At 33.3% G+C, this 25,886-nt stretch overlaps 1 protein-coding gene across 25 annotated transcripts in view; it reads left to right on the top strand.

Moving 5' to 3' along the window:
* The window catches only part of LOC145680673 (uncharacterized), a 613,323-nt gene that overhangs the window by 283,241 nt on the left and 304,196 nt on the right, over positions 1 to 25,886 (top strand). The window contains exon 4 of one of the 25 annotated variants that reach the window (XM_081751493.1): positions 19,504 to 20,252. The exons of 23 other annotated variants lie outside the window; for them this stretch is intronic. In XM_081751493.1, coding sequence (XP_081607619.1) covers positions 19,504 to 19,813 — 310 coding nt within the window. In that variant the 3' untranslated portion in view covers positions 19,814 to 20,252. Of the gene's footprint in view, positions 1 to 18,215; positions 18,999 to 19,503; positions 20,253 to 25,886 lie in introns of those variants that run through there. One more of the 25 variants, XM_081751484.1, reaches the window with a different exon arrangement.

Here is a 25,886-nt window from a genome sequence, read left to right as displayed (position 1 = left end):
AATACATTATAATAATTGCTAAGGTCTTAAGGATCTTTCCGATTCTTAACATTTGCTGGATGAGGCGAGGTGTGCTAGTACATCACAGCACATAAGTGTTAGGCAGATGAAGTTTTTTTTTTTTTTTGCCTAGGGGTTGCTTAAGGCTTTAATGTAGACAATGGGAACCCTGGTAGTGGTAGATGGATTTAGTGTACAAATAATGGAAATATGAGTGGAAGATGATCATGAACTTGATAATTTGTGAGGTCCTATTGGTCTAAGGGCTTAGGAGGTAGATTGTAGCAATAGAGAGTATAGACTAATGATAGCGCTGGAGGATAATATTGACATGGAGAAGAATGGAGAGCTAAAAGGTGCGTAGTATTTTAAAGTAGAGGGCCATAGGCTATAACGAGAGCATATGTATGCGAGACGTAAAGTTTTAAGATGAAAGTGAAGTGTAGGAAACTGAATTTGGTTGTACAAGTTTGTTGTAGGACTACACAGTTTGACTCGATATGCAATGCGGAAAGCACATTGTTTTAACATTAATAAGTTTTTAAATTGTGTGGGTGGTTTAATTCATGCAGCATTTTCATAAGTTAGCACAGGCCGTAAAGAGGCCTTGTATGTATTTAGAATTGTGTTCGCTTTTAGTACCCAGGACGTTTTGCTGACCTTTTTTAATAAGTTAACTCTATTGTATGCTTTTTTGCGAATGTTTGAAGATGTTTTCAACTGAGATGTTTAGTGAATGTGAGCATTAACTAAGTTACACTTGAATGTGCTTGGAGGAGAGTTTGGTTTAGTTGTAGGGAAAGGCAGTTAGGATTTTTAGGGATTTTTGATGTTTTTTTACGGAGGAATGAAGATGATAATTTGTGTTTTTTGTGGCGATGATTGTTAGTTTTCATTTGCTGCACCAGTGAAGAAAACTGTTAATTACTATCTGTAGAGCAGTGTTGACGGATTGGATACTAGATTTTAACGCAAGAAAGGCAGTGTTGGTGGCATATTGAAAGAGATGAAGTTATCAGGAAGTGGAGGCATAAGATGGAGATCTGGTGACAGAGCAGATTTTAAGGTACTTAACAGTGAAGGAAAATAGGATGGGAGAGGCAGTTATTTATTGAAACATATGACAGGCGATGGATTTAAAAAATTTGCATATCAGTTTTATATATGAGATAGGAAATTGAAGATGAATTAATGTGTATACAAGTGTGCCTGTGTTTTACTCTGTTAAATATTTTTGAGGTCAAATAATACAAGACATAATGGTTTGACTTAATTATAGTGTTGTGTAACCATGGTGGTTAAGACTGGTAGTTGATTGTTGATTGAATATTTCGGACGAAATTTTGCTTGATTTATGGGAAGTATTTGACGTCTTTTATGTATACATGCAGACGTCTTACTATAATACGTTATAGGGTTTTACTAAAAGCAAACGTTAACTGAATTGTGCGGTAGGATGATAAGATGGTACGAGTTTTTTTTTTTAGAAACATTATCGTCTTAGGTTTTCCAGGTGACAGGAAAATATCCAGTGTGCAGAATGAAAGTAAAAATTGTGGCTAACAAAGTAAGTAATATAAGAGGGCATAGTTTTATATGACGATAGTTTATTGAATTAAAGACAGATGCACTATTCTTTTTGTTACGAACAACTGTACTGATATTTTGAACTATGATTGGGTTGTTTGAGATTTATTTTGCGGATGAGTATGAAAGATATGAGGTTGTAATGAAGGAGAAGATGAAATGACTGTGTTGGATGGATGTCTATATGAATATGTGGGACGGAGTGGTGTGAAGAAGTCTTGAAGGAAATTAGCAAAAACATCAGCTTTGGAAGAGTTTGTCTATATAGATAAGGCATCATTTAATAATGGATATGATGTTTTACTGCTTTTGCAAAGAGCATTGAAATGTTTTCAGTATTTGTTAGGATGAGTGACGTCAGAGAGAGTATTACAGATTTTATTCCGACACCGTAGATTGTAAGCACAGATATATTTTTTGATTAACCTTTGAACTTTTGGTGGTGATGAAGTGTTTTTGGATTTTTATACGTTGATATTTACGATAAAACTGTTGAGATTTTGAGTGATAAATGTGAGGATATTTTGGTGGCAATGTTGGTCGATAAGTGGTTAATGTAGTTACTGGTATGTAAAGTGAACTAGCTTTTTTGGATTGAAGTTATGATGATATGAATGTTATGATACAGTTTGTTTTTGATGTACGAGCTTGCAAAGGCTCTATTGCTATCGATAGATATGTTTTCTATTGTTTTCAGGTGAATTTATTAAAATGGACTTTAATTCTTTGAAATTTTTGTAGACTGAGACATATGTTGAGTACTAAACTGTAATGTGATTGGAACATGATTACATCAATTCCTAATGGACTGAGAACATCAATTTAGATTTGTGAAATGTGATTAACAGAAGTAATGACAATATTTGGTATGCTTTGTGATACAAACCTATAGGGATTTTGGAAGATTATGAATGATATCAGTCATGTGACTTGTGACAAAGGTTTGAAAGTTAGATCTTTTTTTTGATCTAATGTGCATGGTGAAGTTGGTTGTAATTATGAATCTCTTTTATAATTATTGGAAATATGCTGCACAATTACAGTAGGTAGTAGTTTTACATGTTTGATTTAAACTCTAGCAACGGTTATAACTATATTACAGAAGTATAAAGTAATGATGAGATGTTTAGCAAGATTTGTCAGCCTACAAAAAATGTTGACATGATGGATTATGTGGAGAAAATTTTATGGATGTTTGAATATTTGAGTGTCTTCTAGGAAGGGGCTATTTTGCTGAATTAATGTATATTAACAAAAAATGACAAATGATGGAGGGAGTGAGAAAAAGGTTTTGTTAAGGATAAACACTGCAACTCGTTTTCCACTAACAGCACTTTTAATAAAACTTTATTTTGACGAAGGGTTTTAATATTGAGAAATATAAAGACTATGTCCATGATCAGTAGGTTAGATAGTAGTTTTCCAATGGTGTTGTATGAAAATAGACATTTTTGACCAGAATAAATAGTATGAAATGTATCATTGAATATTTCTTTTGCTGAGGGGTGATTTGTTTTAAGACATATGAACGCTGATTTGATTGAATATTTTGAAGAGTAAGCGTTAGAAAGTCAGCTATATTACGCACTGTTATAGAAGAGTCCACTGATTGTGGAATGTTTGCAGAATAGTTGTATATACGTATTGGTTTCACCTACTACGGATGAACTTTGGTAGGGACAGGTTTGCTCTTACATTTGTAACTATATGTTGGATGATGTCTGTGGCAAGTGTAACAATTTGGGGCGTTGTTGTAGATGGCAATATGCGTGGTTGGAGTGATTACCAGAATAATAGCTGCAGATAGAGGTATTTGGGCATATTGCGGTAGAGTGTTGATTATATGTCAGCCATTTTTTTTTTTTTTTTTCATTTAAGTGCTAGGGGATGTTGGCGACCGTGTAGGCTTAACTATGTTTTTTGGTATAAATACATACTCCGCTAATTAGAAGAGAATCATTGCTGGTTTGAGAAGATATTAGTACTCAAACAATGTATGTGAGATATGTAACATTTTTAATTCGTATAACCTTAGGAGTATGTGTTTGCCGTAGATAAGTTTCTCATGAATTTCTTTATTGGTATAATGATCAACACCAAGAATCAGCACAGAAAGGAGAGGAGGACGCCTAGACGGTGGTATTTGCTTGCGTTGAGATACATTGTATTTAGTAAGTTTACCATTTTTTTTTTTTTTAAATCGAAGATATTTATAGGTATTTTGTTCTTTATAGTGCTGACCAAGTCTGCATTTTTCTGTTTTTTTTTTTTTTGAAAATAAACTTATTTTAGTTTTAACTATTTCTTTGAGTGAGCCATGAGGAAAAGTATTTGAACTGTTGTAGAGCAGCTTGTTTATCAGTTGTGAAACGTGAATTGAATTGAAATTGGTCAACAGAAACGAGTAAATTGATTGAGATAAAGTTTGAGTTAAGTTGGAGCCATAGTAGAATTTGTTTCAATGTTCATAGTGTTGTCCACTCTATTTGGTGTAGTGTGTGCTTTCTTTACAGTTGGTGAGAATTGCATTTGGTATGATTAAGTTTGCATGAGTGAAGAGTGGGAAGCCACAAACGTAACAATGGTTTGAGACGAGCTTTTGATACAATCAGATGTGGTTTGTGACTGCATTTTGCGTTTTTTTTTTTTTCACATTTTAGTGAAGCAACCAGGAAGTTTACGGTAATTATTGCTAGATAGTAAGGTTACGATTGGTACTTTGATACATTTTGATAGTTTATACTTAGGAGATGACATCAGGAAAGATATGGTAGAGATTTTTTATTATTATTATTATTATTATTATTATCGATAGATACAACATATTATAATTATCAATATAGATTGATATGTTATGAAATATGGAGAATTTAATTGACATTCTAATGTGTTTTTTTTTTTAGGTTCTGATAAGAATTATTTGACTTATAATACCACAGAGCAATATTTGATTGATATATTAGTGTTATGCTTATGTAATAGATACATCATATCGTATCTAGTATCAACAATTATATTATTTGAAATATGACAAGCACACATGATAGTTGCTAATTTAACTTCTACAATATGATATGGTTTATGAATTCTTGTGGATTAATATTTGATTACTGCAGAATCATTATGTATCAGCATTAAATATAAAGCATCATAACAATTGACAAATATTATCATATTTGAAATTTTAATTGTATGATTGTAAGACTGAAATGTTTAGCTTTACAAAAAATTACGTACAACACAATATTAAATCAAGAATAATCAATATTATACAAATTTAAAACAAACAAAAATGTAAAACTGAAAATAAAAAAGTGCAGAACTAAAACTAAAAGTGCAACTTGAAAACAAAAAATGTAAAACTGAAAATAAAAAAGTGCAGAACTAAAACTAAAAGTGCAACTTGAAAAACAAAAAAGTATAAAGTGAAAATGAAAAGTGCAGAAGTAAAATTTAAAATGCGACTTGAAACAAGAACGTCAAACTGAAACTGAAAAAAAAAAACTGCAAACAAATAATGTAAATTGAAAATATTTTAAAAAAAACTGAAACAATATTCAAAATGCAAGTCTTGCAATACATATGTAGTTGCAAAATTCATTTGAATATTGTTTCAGTTTTTTTAAAATATTTTCAATTTACATTATTTGTTTGCAGTTTTTTTTTTTCAGTTTCAGTTTGACGTTCTTGTTTCAAGTCGCATTTTAAATTTTACTTCTGCACTTTTCATTTTCACTTTATACTTTTTTGTTTTTCAAGTTGCACTTTTAGTTTTAGTTCTGCACTTTTTTATTTTCAGTTTTACATTTTTTGTTTTCAAGTTGCACTTTTAGTTTTAGTTCTGCACTTTTTTATTTTCAGTTTTACATTTTTGTTTGTTTTAAATTTGTATAATATTGATTATTCTTGATTTAATATTGTGTTGTACGTAATTTTTTGTAAAGCTAAACATTTCAGTCTTACAATCATACAATTAAAATTTCAAATATGATAATATTTGTCAATTGTTATGATGCTTTATATTTAATGCTGATACATAATGATTCTGCAGTAATCAAATATTAATCCACAAGAATTCATAAACCATATCATATTGTAGAAGTTAAATTAGCAACTATCATGTGTGCTTGTCATATTTCAAATAATATAATTGTTGATACTAGATACGATATGATGTATCTATTACATAAGCATAACACTAATATATCAATCAAATATTGCTCTGTGGTATTATAAGTCAAATAATTCTTATCAGAACCTAAAAAAAAAAAACACATTAGCATGTCAATTAAATTCTCCATATTTCATAACATATCAATCTATATTGATAATTATAATATGTTGTATCTATCGATAATAATAATAATAATAATAATAATAAATCTCTACCATATCTTTCCTGATGTCATCTCCTAAGTATAAACTATCAAAATGTATCAAAGTACCAATCGTAACCTTACTATCTAGCAATAATTACCGTAAACTTCCTGGTTGCTTCACTAAAATGTGAAAAAAAAAAAACGCAAAATGCAGTCACAAACCACATCTGATTGTATCAAAAGCTCGTCTCAAACCATTGTTACGTTTGTGGCTTCCCACTCTTCACTCATGCAAACTTAATCATACCAAATGCAATTCTCACCAACTGTAAAGAAAGCACACACTACACCAAATAGAGTGGACAACACTATGAACATTGAAACAAATTCTACTATGGCTCCAACTTAACTCAAACTTTATCTCAATCAATTTACTCGTTTCTGTTGACCAATTTCAATTCAATTCACGTTTCACAACTGATAAACAAGCTGCTCTACAACAGTTCAAATACTTTTCCTCATGGCTCACTCAAAGAAATAGTTAAAACTAAAATAAGTTTATTTTCAAAAAAAAAAAAAAACAGAAAAATGCAGACTTGGTCAGCACTATAAAGAACAAAATACCTATAAATATCTTCGATTTAAAAAAAAAAAAAAAATGGTAAACTTACTAAATACAATGTATCTCAACGCAAGCAAATACCACCGTCTAGGCGTCCTCCTCTCCTTTCTGTGCTGATTCTTGGTGTTGATCATTATACCAATAAAGAAATTCATGAGAAACTTATCTACGGCAAACACATACTCCTAAGGTTATACGAATTAAAAATGTTACATATCTCACATACATTGTTTGAGTACTAACATCTTCTCAAACCAGCAATGATTCTCTTCTAATTAGCGGAGTATGTATTTATACCAAAAAACATAGTTAAGCCTACACGGTCGCCAACATCCCCTAGCACTTAAATGAAAAAAAAAAAAAAAAATGGCTGACATATAATCAACACTCTACCGCAATATGCCCAAATACCTCTATCTGCAGCTATTATTCTGGTAATCACTCCAACCACGCATATTGCCATCTACAACAACGCCCCAAATTGTTACACTTGCCACAGACATCATCCAACATATAGTTACAAATGTAAGAGCAAACCTGTCCCTACCAAAGTTCATCCGTAGTAGGTGAAACCAATACGTATATACAACTATTCTGCAAACATTCCACAATCAGTGGACTCTTCTATAACAGTGCGTAATATAGCTGACTTTCTAACGCTTACTCTTCAAAATATTCAATCAAATCAGCGTTCATATGTCTTAAAACAAATCACCCCTCAGCAAAAGAAATATTCAATGATACATTTCATACTATTTATTCTGGTCAAAAATGTCTATTTTCATACAACACCATTGGAAAACTACTATCTAACCTACTGATCATGGACATAGTCTTTATATTTCTCAATATTAAAACCCTTCGTCAAAATAAAGTTTTATTAAAAGTGCTGTTAGTGGAAAACGAGTTGCAGTGTTTATCCTTAACAAAACCTTTTTCTCACTCCCTCCATCATTTGTCATTTTTTGTTAATATACATTAATTCAGCAAAATAGCCCCTTCCTAGAAGACACTCAAATATTCAAACATCCATAAAATTTTCTCCACATAATCCATCATGTCAACATTTTTTGTAGGCTGACAAATCTTGCTAAACATCTCATCATTACTTTATACTTCTGTAATATAGTTATAACCGTTGCTAGAGTTTAAATCAAACATGTAAAACTACTACCTACTGTAATTGTGCAGCATATTTCCAATAATTATAAAAGAGATTCATAATTACAACCAACTTCACCATGCACATTAGATCAAAAAAAAGATCTAACTTTCAAACCTTTGTCACAAGTCACATGACTGATATCATTCATAATCTTCCAAAATCCCTATAGGTTTGTATCACAAAGCATACCAAATATTGTCATTACTTCTGTTAATCACATTTCACAAATCTAAATTGATGTTCTCAGTCCATTAGGAATTGATGTAATCATGTTCCAATCACATTACAGTTTAGTACTCAACATATGTCTCAGTCTACAAAAATTTCAAAGAATTAAAGTCCATTTTAATAAATTCACCTGAAAACAATAGAAAACATATCTATCGATAGCAATAGAGCCTTTGCAAGCTCGTACATCAAAAACAAACTGTATCATAACATTCATATCATCATAACTTCAATCCAAAAAAGCTAGTTCACTTTACATACCAGTAACTACATTAACCACTTATCGACCAACATTGCCACCAAAATATCTCACATTTATCACTCAATCTCAACAGTTTTATCGTAAATATCAACGTATAAAAATCCAAAAACACTTCATCACCACCAAAAGTTCAAAGGTTAATCAAAAAATATATCTGTGCTTACAATCTACGGTGTCGGAATAAAATCTGTAATACTCTCTCTGACGTCACTCATCCTAACAAATACTGAAAACATTTCAATGCTCTTTGCAAAAGCAGTAAAACATCATATCCATTATTAAATGATGCCTTATCTATATAGACAAACTCTTCCAAAGCTGATGTTTTTGCTAATTTCCTTCAAGACTTCTTCACACCACTCCGTCCCACATATTCATATAGACATCCATCCAACACAGTCATTTCATCTTCTCCTTCATTACAACCTCATATCTTTCATACTCATCCGCAAAATAAATCTCAAACAACCCAATCATAGTTCAAAATATCAGTACAGTTGTTCGTAACAAAAAGAATAGTGCATCTGTCTTTAATTCAATAAACTATCGTCATATAAAACTATGCCCTCTTATATTACTTACTTTGTTAGCCACAATTTTTACTTTCATTCTGCACACTGGATATTTTCCTGTCACCTGGAAAACCTAAGACGATAATGTTTCTAAAAAAAAAAACTCGTACCATCTTATCATCCTACCGCACAATTCAGTTAACGTTTGCTTTTAGTAAAACCCTATAACGTATTATAGTAAGACGTCTGCATGTATACATAAAAGACGTCAAATACTTCCCATAAATCAAGCAAAATTTCGTCCGAAATATTCAATCAACAATCAACTACCAGTCTTAACCACCATGGTTACACAACACTATAATTAAGTCAAACCATTATGTCTTGTATTATTTGACCTCAAAAATATTTAACAGAGTAAAACACAGCACACTTGTATACACATTAATTCATCTTCAATTTCCTATCTCATATATAAAACTGATATGCAAATTTTTTAAATCCATCGCCTGTCATATGTTTCAATAAATAACTGCCTCTCCCATCCTATTTTCCTTCACTGTTAAGTACCTTAAAATCTGCTCTGTCACCAGATCTCCATCTTATGCCTCCACTTCCTGATAAACTTCATCTCTTTCAATATGCCACCAACACTGCCTTTCTTGCGTTAAAATCTAGTATCCAATCCGTCAACACTGCTCTACAGATAGTAATTAACAGTTTTCTTCACTGGTGCAGCAAATGAAAACTAACAATCATCGCCACAAAAAACACAAATTATCATCTTCATTCCTCCGTAAAAAACATCAAAAATCCCTAAAAATCCTAACTGCCTTTCCCTACAACTAAACCAAACTCTCCTCCAAGCACATTCAAGTGTAACTTAGTTAATGCTCACATTCACTAAACATCTCAGTTGAAAACATCTTCAAACATTCGCAAAAAAGCATACAATAGAGTTAACTTATTAAAAAAGGTCAGCAAAACGTCCTGGGTACTAAAAGCGAACACAATTCTAAATACATACAAGGCCTCTTTACGGCCTGTGCTAACTTATGAAAATGCTGCATGAATTAAACCACCCACACAATTTAAAAAACTTATTAATGTTAAAACAATGTGCTTTCCGCATTGCATATCGAGTCAAACTGTGTAGTCCTACAACAAACTTGTACAACCAAATTCAGTTTCCTACACTTCACTTTCATCTTAAAACTTTACGTCTCGCATACATATGCTCTCGTTATAGCCTATGGCCCTCTACTTTAAAATACTACGCACCTTTTAGCTCTCCATTCTTCTCCATGTCAATATTATCCTCCAGCGCTATCATTAGTCTATACTCTCTATTGCTACAATCTACCTCCTAAGCCCTTAGACCAATAGGACCTCACAAATTATCAAGTTCATGATCATCTTCCACTCATATTTCCATTATTTGTACACTAAATCCATCTACCACTACCAGGGTTCCCATTGTCTACATTAAAGCCTTAAGCAACCCCTAGGCAAAAAAAAAAAAAAAAAACTTCATCTGCCTAACACTTATGTGCTGTGATGTACTAGCACACCTCGCCTCATCCAGCAAATGTTAAGAATCGGAAAGATCCTTAAGACCTTAGCAATTATTATAATGTATTAAAAATTTCTATGAAACCATCACACAATCCTTAAATCCTCCAATTATACATCACTCTTCCCTAAAAAAGTGCGTAACCCTCTAAAAGGGTACAAGTCAATATAACTAGCTATAAACAAACAAACATATAAGTTCCATTAAAGTATATATACTATGTATCTTTCATATACTAATGTGGAATTTGTGATGTACGCATATTTCTGTTTTTCCACAACCAACGCATATATGGGGAATTTCTCTTTCATACACAAAGTAAAAATAATTCATTCTGTGTCTGTATTAAGGTGTAGTATATACACCTATATCCTAATAAAACATAAATCTACTCAATATATAATGCATGTCTCACACTCGCATGGTATCTCTCGTTCTCATAAAATTTTATGTTATTGTCACAGATGCTTTAATTATATACTTCTTCACCGTGTAGTTTTATCAAGTACATCCATAATCGTGTTTTCCATGTTATGCAATAGATGGCTCCACAAATTTTCATGCAATCATGTGTTGCTACCATGTTCACAACAAGTAATTATAATATTATATTGGATCATTCCTAAATAAATTAAAATCGGGTTCAAAATTCTCTATTGTAACTACACAGCAGTGTTAAATAAGTAAAAAGTTCTGTCTACAAAATTGTTTCGCATATACGTTCTCATATATACTCTCATATTTTAAGTGTCATGAGTATAAACTACAATTCTTGCCACACAAAAAAAAAAGGTATTGCCTTCTACAGTTCTCCCATCCATTGGATGGGAATGAAACTCTTGTTAAATATTAAAAATAAACTACATTAAACTTTATATTTTGTGTATTTGTTCATATGACAATGCTAGGTTGCAATGTTCACATGCTTCTGCATTTCCACAACCAACGCATATATGTGGTATCTCTCTTTCATGTACAAATAAAATAATTCACTGTGTGTCTGTATTAACGTATAATATGTACACCTATATCTTAATAAAACAAATCTAATTAGCATATAATGCAAGTCTGACATTCGCGTAATATCATCTCGTTCTCATAACATTTTATGTAGTTATCACAAATGTTACAAGTGTGTAATTCATCATCGTCTGCCTCTATCGAGTACAGTCATAATTGTGTTTTCCAATTTATACAATAGATGGCTCCACAAATTTTCACGCAATCTGTTATTGCTACCGCATTCACCATAAATAATTATAATATTGTATATGGTACTTCCTAAATAAATTAAAATCGTTTCAAAAATTCTCTTGTAACTATACAATACTTTTTAAATAAGAGGAAAAAAATGTTCTGTCTACCAAATTTTCGCATATAAGTTCCCATATATAATCCCATATTTTAACTGCCCTAAGCATAAATTGCATCGCCTCCATGGCCAAGTCAAGCAATACGCACCTCATAATCGTAAAACATAAGCTAAATTAAGCTTTATATTGTGTGTAACTTTTCAAATACTAGTATAAAAAAAAAATGTAATGTACGCATGTCTGTGTTTTTCCACAGCCAACGCCAATATATGGGTTTTCTCTTTCATGCCTAAAATAAAATAAATCAATCTGTGTCTGTATTAATGCGTAGTATGTACATCTATATCTTAATAAAACATAAATCTAATTACTATATAATGCAAGTCTGACATTCACGTAGTATCATGTCATTCTCATAACATTTATATTGTCGCAAACGCAAATACTACGTAGATCCTTCAGCCCTATTTGTATCAATAATTGATAACACAATACAATACATATATTCCAAATACTTGTACTACATCACACATATACATAAATTGCCTATTCAAAACTTTCAACAATTTCTAATTGTACAATTATTTTCGTGTAAGCGTGTTAAATAATAAAATCAAAAGTTTTCATAATTTCGTCTACGCAAATATATAGTCTGCAAAGTTGTATGCTAATCAATGTGTTCCGTATTAGTACCTGATCTATACAAATATAAATATAGCATTCCAGCACTAAAAGTACAATTCGTCTAAATTTTAAATAACTAGTCAATAACATTAAAATATATATAATTAGGTACAATGTAAAATAATTCATTCGTTAATATTCTAATTTCGTAAGTTGTATTTATAAATAAGTCCCTAAGTATAAAAATACTATATTCCAATAATTCAAATCTATTCAAAGTGCACCAACATCCTCTCCGGTAAATGTAAAACAATAACACCAGTAAATACAAGTCTTTGTGTATATCTTATGCCTTCAAAATTGATAATTCATGCTTTCAATAGTACACCAATACTAAAATATGGGTTTCTCTTAAAAAATATTGGCCTTCGTATTAATTAATATAATATTATTTCCTAAAATAATAAAACTTTACCAAATATTCCATATGTCATCTTCCCTATACATCATGGTGGTCTCATTCCATAATAATTTTCGTTATCTCCTAAGCTCCTTCTAAAATAGCTTAAAACCATATCTGTAATGTTATACATTAACTGATAAAATTATCTCGTCCTTTACAAACAAAAATATTAAATATCTTTACATACATAAAACATTTTATACCCATTTCAATGGTTGCAAATACGGCAATTATCTGTCAAATGTATTTGCTGTTGCTTCAAATTAAATCAGTTCCGCACGTAAAAATCAATCATCATATAAAGCTTCCCAACTGCTATCAAATATTATAAGGGATATATATTCTTATAATTCAATACATTGTAAATAAAAACATTATAATTATCTCTGGTACTTGTTAATTCAATAATTGCAGCTACATATATATATATATTCTCTATTTCGCAGTAAATACAATATACTTAAATATTATGCTCCATACCGTAATCCAATTTAAAATATTTTCAAGCTATTATTTATCTAATTCTTTCAAATGGAAATCGTAGTGCCAATTAGCATAAAACATTCTTTACCATTTCCTCAATCCGTGCGACATATTCATCAATGCAAACCGATACTAAACAATTCCCAAGCAACGTATAAAATTGTAATACTACGCCCATTCCAAATCCGTCATGTGCCGTTCCGCACATTCAAATATGCTAACGCAAACCACTACTAAAACTGCACCCGGATATAATCTTAAATACATCTATACAAATAAAATATAAGTTTGTTCTATTGTATAATAACTCACTGTACTTCTACAAACCATATTATTAAATAAAAATCCTAAATAAATAATAAACTATCCTACAAAGTGCATACGTATCCAGTTAAACCTAATTTAATAACCTCATTACAAACTAATATATTACGCTTAAATGCTGCTTCAATTCAATAAACAATAATATTTTTCTCTATTTATTTTATTCTCTTCTCTTTCTTGTACATCTAAATCTCATGTAATTCATCTTAAGTCTCCCATTCATTCTGTATCAGTCTCCCATATAACGTGTCTGTTAAATGGAGTTGTAATTATTGTCAATAGATGGCAGCACAGTTGTACATATCATAGTACTGTGGGGTTCCGCTTTCTTTATTAAAATGTATCGTTATCTATTATTATTATTTCAATTTTATAATAATTAAACACACGGTAAAACAAAATTTAATATAAATTAAACATATAGTGTAATAATGTAATAAACTATGCAACTTCGCGCAACCAAATTCTTCACAAGATTAGTTAGCATCAATCTACACGGTAATGCAAGCAAAATGCGCGTATTTGTATTTCAAAGTCCTACTATGGAGGAACCTCTGTTCAACAATCACGCGACATCGCCATATTGGAAAAACAATTCCATCCATCATAAACCACAAGTGGCAAAGCTCAATTCTTCATACGTAAGTATATATATATGGTAAGTATTATAGGTTAATTAATTCTATAAGTTAATTAGTTTTAAAATTCAATAACAATAATGCGCGTTTGCAATTATATAAATATATCATGTAAAGCAATACGTAATTCCCACATATATATGCGCCACGTCGTGTAATTCCAAGTCCATAAAGCCATCCAAAACGGGTATGGCTATAAGTAATCACGTAATCATACAAAACAATTACTAATGTATAAAAAATCTATAACAATACCATACAGTAATGGCGCCTGCGGAAACATCTTACACGCGTCATAAGGTAAATAAAAAAACAAACAGTGCTTTCTGAGCACTGTTAAAATAAATAGAGCTTTCTAATGTGCAATAAAAATAAACATTGGTCGCTGGTAAAAAATAACAGGGCTTTCTGTGGACTAATAAAAAAATAAACAGAGCCTTCTAAGGGTTGCTAAAAAATGAACAGGGCTTTCTGAGGACTAATAAAAAATGAACAAAGCCTTCTGCGAACTGATAAAAAATAAACATGGCCTTCTAAGGGTTGCTAAAAAATGAACAAAGCCTTCTGCGGACTGATAAAAAATAAACATGGCCTTCTAAGGGTTGCTAAAAAATGAACAAAGCCTTCTGCGGACTGATAAAAAATGAACATGGCCTTCTAAGGGTTGCTAAAAAATGAATAGGGCTTTCTGAGGACTAATAAAAAATGAATAGGGGTTTCTAATGCCTAATAAAAAATGAATTGTGTTTGTTTAATGGAAAATCAGGTGAATTATGGGTAAAATTACGTCATTATCGGTCCACAAACAGGTAAAAGTCCCTCTAACCATATAAAAAACTATCGTAAGCCCGTATATACCTGTATACCTATCCTAAGGATTAATATAATATCGCCTCAGGGCGGTCACGATAGGCAATGTTCCTACTATATATATCATGTTTGCACAATGTTATAATTGTGTACATACAGTGTACTGTACTGTAAAATATTTTTGAAACCTAGCACGAGTGCTAATTACGCTAATAAGCGTAAGCAGGTGATTTAATATAACAACAAAAAATAAAGATAATTAATTGTCTCGAAAAAGGTGAAAACAAAAACGTCATACTGCGTAATTTCAATATTGGTTCTTCGGCAATGTATGATGTAAAAATGACTAAATACTTCGTGTAATAAAATATTTATACCGTCTGCACACCTTCAAGATGTGTGTAAACATACGAAATACATATTTTAGTCGTTCATATTTTTACCTAGAATAATATATCTTCGGTATCACCATTAAAGCTAGATTGACGTTCGATAATTTGCCAAAATTGCTATTCCGGAACGGCCGTAATCCTGAACCATCGCCGACTACGATCTCTTAGCACCTTCCCAAATAGCACAGACAAGCGAACAGGGCCTAGTTCCTTGAGGAGCCGCTGTGGCGCTAGTTACGTGCACCAATATTTTCTCTATGTAGCAGGCAAATGAAACGGTTAGCTATAACAGGAAAATAATTCTTAAGTCCCCGCCCCCCATATAGTAACACAAAAACTAAACTTTTTAAAATTGAATAAATTAGTATCGATTAAATAAGAATAAAAGATAACACAAACACACCGGGAAGAAATCCTTTACAAATTACAAACGAGGCACTTTCCCAGATAATTGCTTCGCATTTAGAAATTTTGCATGTTCAAAATATCATGTTTCAACATCCGCTATGTTCTTCAGCAACACTGGAACTATTACATCGCAAATTTTTATACTTAATTTGAATGAATGATTGTCTGAAAAGAGGCACTGCAAATACTAAACGTGTTGCAGAAAGGATACAATATAGGCGGAAAGAGTTTCGAAATTCGGGTATCACAAACCGATGGGCCTTTTCAACAACATGAATCACCCGTACCAGTTCTTTTGTAGGATAGCACATTACGTTTCTACTGTCTTGTTTATATATCAGGCTCATAAGCGTGGAATTGCATTTGTCCTGGCTGATAAGTTTGTGACATGAGGCACAATCTATACTTTGAATAATTTTCCGATCTACAAAACTTCCTAAGAAAGCAGAAGCTAATTTCACTGTTCCTGATAAAATATCTGAAAAGAAAACCATAAATGGGAACATTAAAGTATTATAAAAATTGTGACAATTGTAGTGAACTATAGGCTAAAATGTTATGAATTGACTAATTTCTTAAAAGTGTTATGAGTTTACTAATTTCTTATTGTGCATATAGTGTGTACAGTCTGAATTGTTAAGGATTGGATTTCATTTGTGTTATGATTTAACTGAATTTCACTTTTAGTTTACACTTGAATGAATGTGTCTATTTTTCTCCTAGTGCAAAATGGTTATAGACTATTTTTTCCCTGGCACTATCGTATTAGTAGGTTTCATATGGTAGATGTCAGAAATTCATAATTATCTTTCTAAAACATGGGATCTTTGTATATTATCATTATCTGTTTTATTAAGATGTAAATAGGAGCCTACTAATATGTTACTACGATATTTCACAAAAGTAAATAAAATCATTTTATCTAAATAAATATTAGGGGAATCTGGGATTACCGCTGGCACACCAAATACTGGGATAGTATATGAAATAAAGGCTCTGGTTTTTTTTACCTATCCCATTAACAAGGGCATTAATCTTGGGAAGCTTTTGAGACCAAGCCCCTCGAAGTTGAAAGTGGCTACCCTAATGGGGGGGGGGGAATGCTAAGTTGAAGTAGGTTCTCCAATTTCCACAGTACATGATAATTCGTTTTCTTGTTCTACTAAAGCGTATCTGTCATAGGCTCCTCCAAAGTTACACAGAAATCGGCATTCTTGCCCATAAGCTAAAGGTTTTAGGTCTATTTTTTCTTATGAAAGAACCAACCTACGCATAGATCCCATTACTACTCAGGAACATAAATAAAATTAATTACACAAGCAAAAAACAACACTTACTAGGATCAGTATGAAGACCAGTCAACAATTCTGTAACTGTATCTCGCATGGGGATATATGCTTCAGAATCAGGAAAGTGATCGGGAATATTTTCCTTTGAAATAGTAGTAGAATTTGGAGCCCGCAATTTTTAATGAGTCGTCATGAGTATGTCCAGTAAATGGCAAATGCTATTTCAAAAAAAGCTCCGACTTGCCAAATTTATTTAAAGTCGTCTTCTTTTGCCTAAGGATCCCATGGTCAAATTCATTTGTGGAAAGAGTTTTCTCACATATGAATTTGAAATGGACTGACACAGAAATATGTGTTTCTATCCAGTTGATGACAGCTGAGTTTTTGGACAGCCGAAAGAAAAATCCAAACTTGAAAAAGATTATAAGTACGGTTAAGTCAAGCGTGAAGTAGGATTTTTGAAATTGTTTAGATTACGTAAATTCAATGTTTTAAAAGTAAGATTTACCTATTTTTTCTTAGACCTATATTAACTCTTTGTATTAGTTCATACTTTTGTATTTCTTTCAGTCTGAAATGATTTCTTTTTTATGTGATGCCTGGCTCATTTTCTAACACTAGATCATGTTTATTAAAACTCTTCCCGTTAATACTCATTGAAACTCGTCAACCCACCCCTTATTTAGACTATTTTTATTTGGCAATTCTGACCACGCTATACTTGCTTAATCCACTCACCGGTCAAACTTACGTGACAGACAACCTGTCCTTCTGTTTAGTGCACATTAGTGGCGCCACAACGGTCGAAAGGTCAACTATCCCGTGTACGCTAAATCTCATGTTACGAGAGGGATATGGTAAGGGATCGTTGCCGGCGATGCCTGAACATGCCAGATTGAAGAATGCCTACTGTATAGAGAATACAGAGGGACGAGCGCAGCAGGAGCACAGAGGGAGGGGCACAAAGTATTTTTCTTGGTTAACACTTGTGACAATTTGTTAGTGAAGACGAGGAAACTTCCTTTCTGTTGTTTGGCTAGGTTGTCACTGGACTTAAAGAATTTTATTGGCTGGTTCATATCTAGTAAATCCATTATTTAATGAAAGTCGGCAAATTTTATTTTTCCAAAGGTGAATTATATTATGGCTTACTTGCTAGATACAAGAAGAGGACATGTCAGTGACTCTTTGTTTATCTTTCAGCTCAAGCCAAACCGGAGATGCAGATGTGGTACTACGTCAAGATAGGAGTAAAGAGAACGTGTGTTCCTATTGCTCCAAAGTCTATAGTTGTTACTCGGCATTGAAATTGCATTTACGGACACATACCGGAGAAAAACCATTCGTTTGTGGTATATGTGGGAAAGCCTTCTGTCAAAAGATAAGTTTGAAGTGTCATATAAAGGTTCATACTCCAGATAAACCTTTCTATTGTAGAATTTGTAGCAGAAGCTATGCCTTGCAGGAAGAGTTCCAGATTCATAGTCTCATTCATCGTATTTCAACTGTCAGTGAAGAGAATGCAGATTAAGAAGTGCATACTTAGTTGCATGCGTTTGCTGATGCTGAAGGGACATTGGAAATCCTTTTTCTTTTTTCAGAAATAATGTGTATATTTCTTTTTGATTGTTTTAAGCGTTTTTTAAAAAGTAATATTTGATCTAGATTCGGCTTTATATTCAAAACGAATTTATGATTAGATTACACATGAAGCATTTTGGTTATAAGTTTTTATTTTAAAAAATAAAAGTAAACAAATCTCATTTGTATGTATTTTTGTTTAAAAGTAGTTACTAAAAAAAAGATAAGGTTAATTTTGGTTGATATGTACTATATGAGTCTTATTACGTACAATATGTGTTTCGTAAGCAGTGGCAGATCAATGAAGAACTAATACAGCTGTAACCTAGGGGCCTATCAAAGATCAAACAATGCATTTATATATTATTGTAGAATTTTGTGTAAGTGAATAAAAGTTGTTTTTGAGATCGTGAGTTTCAATCACATCGACACATTAGCAATTAAAATAGTGGTGGTTAACTTTATATACAGGTGCTTTATACAGTAAGTAGGCATGTATAGCACTTTGGGAATGATGGAAAATGTTACATTTTACTGAAACTACTCCTTACTAACTTTAGCTATCGATAGTGCAGCATTTCTCGGCAGATGTTTTTGTGTAAATCAAGATTGCCCAATTTCGAGGAGAGTCACAAAGTATTTTCTGTTGATTAATACCCCTGACAATTTGTTAGTATTGGCATAAACATATGCAATATACGATGGAAGAAAGTTTACTTCCTACTGTTTTGCTACCTTGCTACTGGAGTTCAGCATATTGGCTGGTAAGATGCACTAAATTCGTTATTAACAGTAATTTCGGGAATGGTTCCTTTCTCTAAGGTGAATTTTACTATTATGATTTACTTTTAAAATTCATTGCTAGACACAATAGAAAAAGATATGTCATGACCCTTTGTTTATTTTTCAGCTCAAGTCAAAGCGGAGATCCAGTTGTACGTCGAGGTACAATCAAAGAAAACATGTGTTCCTATTGCTCCAAAGTCTACAGTAGTTGTTCGGCATTGAAAGTACATTTACGAATACATACCGGAGAAAAGCCATTCGTATGTGATATATGTGGTAAAGCATTTAGTTACAAAATAAGTTTGAGGTGCCATACAAAGGTTCACACTCCAGATAAACCGTTTTATTGCAGAATTTGTAGCAGAAGTTACGCCTTGCAAGAAGAGTTTGAGATTCATAATGTCATTCATCGTATTGCAACTGTCAGTAAATAGAATACAGATTAAGGAATACATAGATTAGAAGATTATAGGGACATAGCGATGGCAATAATGATTTTGTCTGAGATTAGTGAATACTTTATGATTGTTATTCGTTCTACGCGTTTTGATTCATTTCTTTGATGATTCCACTTTATATACAAGAAGAATTTGCTATCGTATAATATATTTATCACATTTTCCATTATAAGTAATAATTAGGTCTTTATTTGTATGTTTCGTTTGTTTGTTTAGAAGTAATTGTTCAAAAATTGTCGGTTAATCCCTGTTGGCGATATATGAATGGGATTACAGTATGTGTTTCGTAATGTTATTACGTGCAATATGTATTTCGTGAGCGATGACAGTCTAATGAAAGGTTGGTGAAGCTGTAGGAATCAAACAACGCATTTATTTATAATTGCAGAATGTTTTATAAAGGAATGAAAATAAAATTTTTGCAGCGTTTCAATCGCCCCAATACGTTAGCAATTAAAGTATTAACAGTAATAATTCACTTCGTATGTAGATACTTTACGCAGTATAAGTAGGCATGTTTATATATATATAGAATTATGTATCAATTTCGAATGCCCATTTGAAGTCTGATTAATATAGAAGTTGTTTTGGGGTAAGGATGGTTCATCTTGCTTAACAAAAATTCATTTAAATCAGTATGAAAAGTGGATGTACGTGTGTGTACTGATTTCCATAAGTGGAATTATAATGCATTCATAAAGGAAGTAACAAAAAGAAGAAGAAAGTAAGTAACAATAATAATTATTAATACCAAAGTCATTTGAAGCTGGTTTGCAAATCGTATAAAACGTACAACCTGTTTGAATTGAACAAGGTAGTAATAATACTTTAGTTGTGCAACGACAGGAAAATTCTATACAAGAAACGAGGTTTCGAGCTAATAAGAAAGGAACTCATAAGATAGATGGGTAAAGGAACTCAGAAGTTTCTATTGGAATTGATGGATGTTGCTATAAATGAATGTACGGTCAAGATCAGTTTCAGTGTGAAAAGGTCAAAAGTAGTTCCAGCGGAGCAAGTTTACACAAAACATAGCAAAGTTTTTAATGCAGTCTTTGTATAGTTAAGACAGAGATAATTAATCAATGATATTACTTTATGTTCCATCCAGTTTCAACCAAAGATAAGGTCGTAATCTCAATTCTGTTGCAAAGAGCTGTACAAAAACGAAACATTAAAGTTTAATTCTATATGAATATCTTTATTAACTGTAATGCCCAGTTTACACTGTAGAGTTGTCATGTCAGCATTGAAATTGTTACAGTTGATACTTAAGTGTAGCTGCTTGTTTTATTGTTATTGAACTCTCACGCCCTCTTTGTACAATTACGGAAGTCTGCTATTTTGACTGTCATATTTGCACATATTTTGTATGGTTATGAAACAAGTTGTTCTGCGTATATCTTAATAAATAATGTATATTTAAATTTCGTAATATAATTTTTAATGTAGAGACCGCAGCAAAAGACGTGCAACATGTGCATGTAAGTTTATTGTGAAAGTACGCCTAACAGCGCAGGAAATCAACGTAACGTCTAAGTGGCACGAATCACGCCAGGAGAAACCTCGGCGTCCTCCCCTGCACATTTATTTTGGAGCAAAAGACTTCGTCGTTTCACAATAAACTTACATGCTCATGTTGCAAGTTTTTTGCTGCGGGTGTGGATACAACTGAACTTTGATTTATTCTTTGGAATGTACATGATTAATGACCGCGAAAAACATGCTCAATATTTGCATCTATTTGAAGATGAAACTTTATTGAAACGAACATTCACATTATTTACAACCTTATGGCACAAATCCTCTCGAATTCCCTGGGGAAAAAAAATGACGGTTAGTTTATATAACACTGTAATTTTGTATGGAAATAAATGCAGATCTTTCTGTAGTATTCTTTGAAGAGAACAACGTGCAATGTCTTAACTTAGCAGAAGCTCTTCTGGTTGACGTACTAGGGTCTGTGTCAAAGCCACTCGCACCGTGGCAATATTCTCTGGAGTATGGACTGTGGAGAGACGTAGTCATTTTCTTTAAAAACCACTACCATCAATGTCAAAGTCAGTGGATAGCCTATACACAGTTTGTGTAGCCACCTGTTACAAAAATGAAGACGAAAACATTCCTGAGTTGCAGCCGCACTTTTTGCTTCTTTTTCACTTTTTGCTCAAACGTCAATCGCTCTTCGTCCGCTATGTTGAAAACCGACAGACGCGAAACAGGTAGGCGCCAGTCAGCAATATTGCTAGTTAGAATTTATTTGAACTGAAACATTCTTATATATGGGGTGGGTACAAAATAGCTTTCTCCAATTTGTTAAGAAAACTTGTTTTTGGGAAAGTGACTTTTTTGTCCACTCTGTAGTGATTTGTTAAGGTATTTCTGTGTAGTGAGTTTTAACTCAAAGTGTAGGAGAAACCTAGCTAGCAACCATCTCACGAAATTCAGTCACTTGATAACAGAATCAAAGTTTTTAGAACTAAATGTTTTACTTGAAGCATAATTTACGTAATCCAATTTCATTGGATTACTTTGAGTATTTAAAACAAATTATTGTGAGTCAGTCAGGAAACTGTATTGCTGAACAATGCCGTGTGAAATTGCAGCACTCCGGACATCTTGCAGTGACATTAGTGCATTTGGGGTGCGATGCAGTGATGAGTGAAAGCACCATACATGGTATGAAATTTCGTTGACATACCATTTTAAAATATGCCGATGACGTGCAACCAACAGTGGGCTCCGTATTTTTAAGACCCCGTATGTTGAATGAAAAAGCAACGTTGTCAGTTCAGTAGGCTGTTACCTTTTGTGCTCTTACCATAAGAAACAATACAACATTGTTATGAAAGCAACTTGAGGTTTTCAAGGTACATGTTCCCTGTGTTATTTTTTGCGTGCCCTTGTGTTCCATTCGAATAGCCCACTGAACTAGAAACATTACTTTTTTCTTTTAACATAGGGTACCTTACTATACTAGACGCGACTTTATCCTGATAGCCGAGATACGCAGCTTCAATTCCAGCCACTCCGCGCATGACATAGTTCTTCACATTACACACGAAATAAATTACAAGATCAATTCAAAGAGCTAATTGAATGTAAATATATAAAAATGCCAATACAGGAACAATATTCATTAGTAACGGGTTGTGAAAATGACGTCATGATTCAGAACTGAAAAGAGGGAAGGAAAGAAAGGAGTGAAAAGGCGGCATCTAAGATGCGAGTCTCTTGCAAGTGTTGCAAAATTATAAACTTGAAAAATCTTATATCAAAAACAGAAGACCACTACAATTAGTTGATGGATCAATGTTGGAAATCGTCCATAGTGGATAGGAAATGTCTTAATATTATATATATATAAATTAAGTAGAGTAGCAACCCCGTAAGGAACTTCTTTGCCTGCTGATAAATGAAACAAAACAAAGAACGGGAGTCACGTGTAACCTCTGCAATTGTTATGCAGATGGTAACAATACTCTGCGAGCGTGCGTTAGTGTTAGTACGTGGGTGTAGTGAAACTGAAACAATGGAGAGTGTTGAGCGCGAAATTGAAAATATGAATGAATCCGAATCACCTTCTCGGTATTATCGCAAACACGAGAAAGAGAAACCTCTTCAAAGTCAAGCTTGTCATCAATGTGTACGCTCGACTCAGGGGTGTAGCCAAGGGGGGGGGGGCATCGGGGCCGGGCCCCCCAAATGACCAGCTTTTAAAACATCACAGTAAAATTATATCGCTTTATTCATTTAAAAGTAACAAAGTTTATTGACAATTAATAATTTATGGTAAAATAGTATGGAGAAATATTGCTTTTTCCATACCCATCGAAAGATAGTATAGTATTTCTTCCTTATACCGATCGAAAAATAGGATACTTTTTTGTGACAGCAGATTACACAATTTACTGCGATTTATATTTGACAGTTTGAAGACAAACATTTTAACAAGGTACTACAAATACAGCCATAAAACAAAGGCACTATTTTTATTTGCTTTAACAAGTGTTTTAAAAGACATAGAGGATGGAAAATTTGGTGAGAAACAATGATTTTATTCAATTTGAATTTTATTCGCTCTCTTTTTTATTTCTACTCAGTGTAATAAAATGTTTTTCTTAGTCACGAATAATAAATAAATATTTTTGTCAGGAAACCGTAAAGAAATTAAGTGAAATTTCAAAGAAAATCAATCTTATATAGATAGGTACTGTATACAAGGTCTTAAATTTAAATATAAAGGCAACCAAGAAAAGTTTTGTTGCTTTTTCACCCACCACCTGCGAACATCGATATGTCACCTAACCTGGAAGTTTAAAAATAGTTCCCTTCAGCATTGACGACCTTCTGAAAACATTCTGGAAGACCATGGAATCCATCGCGGTAGAACTTCGTGGGCCGTGAAACGAAGAAAGTATCAGGTGCATTTTGGACTTTTACTAGGGATTTGAACTGGCGTCCTCTAAGGTGATTGTCCAAAGAATGGAACAGGTGATAATCGGACGATGCAATACCCGGGGAATATCATGGTTGCAATATTGTTTCCTATCCAAGGCGGAAAATGGTGTCCTGTGTCATCCTAGCCACGTGGGACTTAGCGTTGTCCTGTAAACGAGGACACATTTGCAATTCAGAAATGATGGCTCCAGAGTTTTGAGTTTGTGTTGAGCACAGCTCAACTGCTGACACTACACAGTTGCATTGATACTCTGACCAGGTCAGGGCCGCGGTGGCTCAGTGGTAGAGCGTTCACTTCTGGTGCTTGGGGTCCCGGGTTCGATCTTTGTGGTGGACAAACACCGTGTGCGTGGGTTTTCTCGGTGTTCTCCCGTTTCCTCCCACTTTCTTAATTCCACCATTTTATTCATTACTCACCATCACCGTCTCCTTTAGCCTAACCGGCATAACCGTGGAACGTAAAACTCAAAAATTTCATTTTCATTTCTGACCAGCTGGTAGCAGTCCCCTATGCATGATGCACCAAACACACAGAAGGACCTTATTCTGGTACAGTGGTTTCGGCTGTTTTGAAATTGGTTCATGGGATGCTAACCAATGATGACGGCGCCGTGGAGCTTCGTATAAGACACACTTTTTATCACATGTCAACGCCCTGTCCAGAAATGGCTCCGAAACAGTAAATAAAGACAGGCGACTGCCGCGTTGCCTTCTGTCCCGGAGTCAAAATATGTGAGACCCATCCATCCAAATTGTAGTGCTTCACAAGTTGATGGATGTGCTACCGAATGGTTTCACCACATACTGAATTGTAGCCCCAGTTCCTCTCTGTACATGTGTTGGTCTTCTGGCACGTGGTGTTTTCGGGAGTTTCGTCATCGTCCTTAAACTTGTTAAACCATCGCTGCAATGTCCGCGTCGTCACGACACCCTCACCAAAGGCCTGGCATATCTTCTGTCCCGCTACAGCGGCGTTTGACCTCCATTTGAACTCGTTCAGCACACATGCTCTTATGACGCTCTGTGGATCCCATGTTCCCTCTGTCTTTACGCAAGTTCACGGTGTGTCTTAATTGCCACAACCAGGTAGTATGTTGGATATACCCACACCAACAACTGACGTTCGCCTTATCTCCACTCGCATTCAACTCATGGTGTGAGGTCCAATTGAACACAGACCTCCACGAAAAGAGACAGAACTTTCTTGGTTACCTTTATAGTTATGCACAAAAGTATAGCGTTTGGTCCCGGGCAGTAGTTCTTGATTAAGCATAATAAAAACTATCTTGAATATAATTTATGGATAATAATAATAATAATAAGCTAAAATAGTGTTTTTAGTTTTCCAGAAGAAAACCAAAATTTTTCCTTTCTTTCAGCCCCCCAAAACATTAACAGCAACACTTTTTTTTTACTTTGTATATTGTAGCTGGCCCCCCTAAAAAACGACGGGCCCCCCTACACAAACCTGCTGGCTACACCCCTGGCTCGACTAAGAGAAAAATATGCAGACAAAACTGTTGAGGAAATAGTTGATATGACAGCATACTTCACTGGTGTTAATGCTGCAGCAATATTTGGCGTGAAA

The sequence above is a fragment of the Thermobia domestica genome, chromosome 3 (assembly GCF_964235325.1).
Source record: "Thermobia domestica chromosome 3, izTheDome1.hap1.1, whole genome shotgun sequence".
NCBI lineage: Eukaryota > Metazoa > Arthropoda > Insecta > Zygentoma > Lepismatidae > Thermobia > Thermobia domestica.
This window is presented reverse-complemented; position numbering and strand designations above follow the sequence as displayed.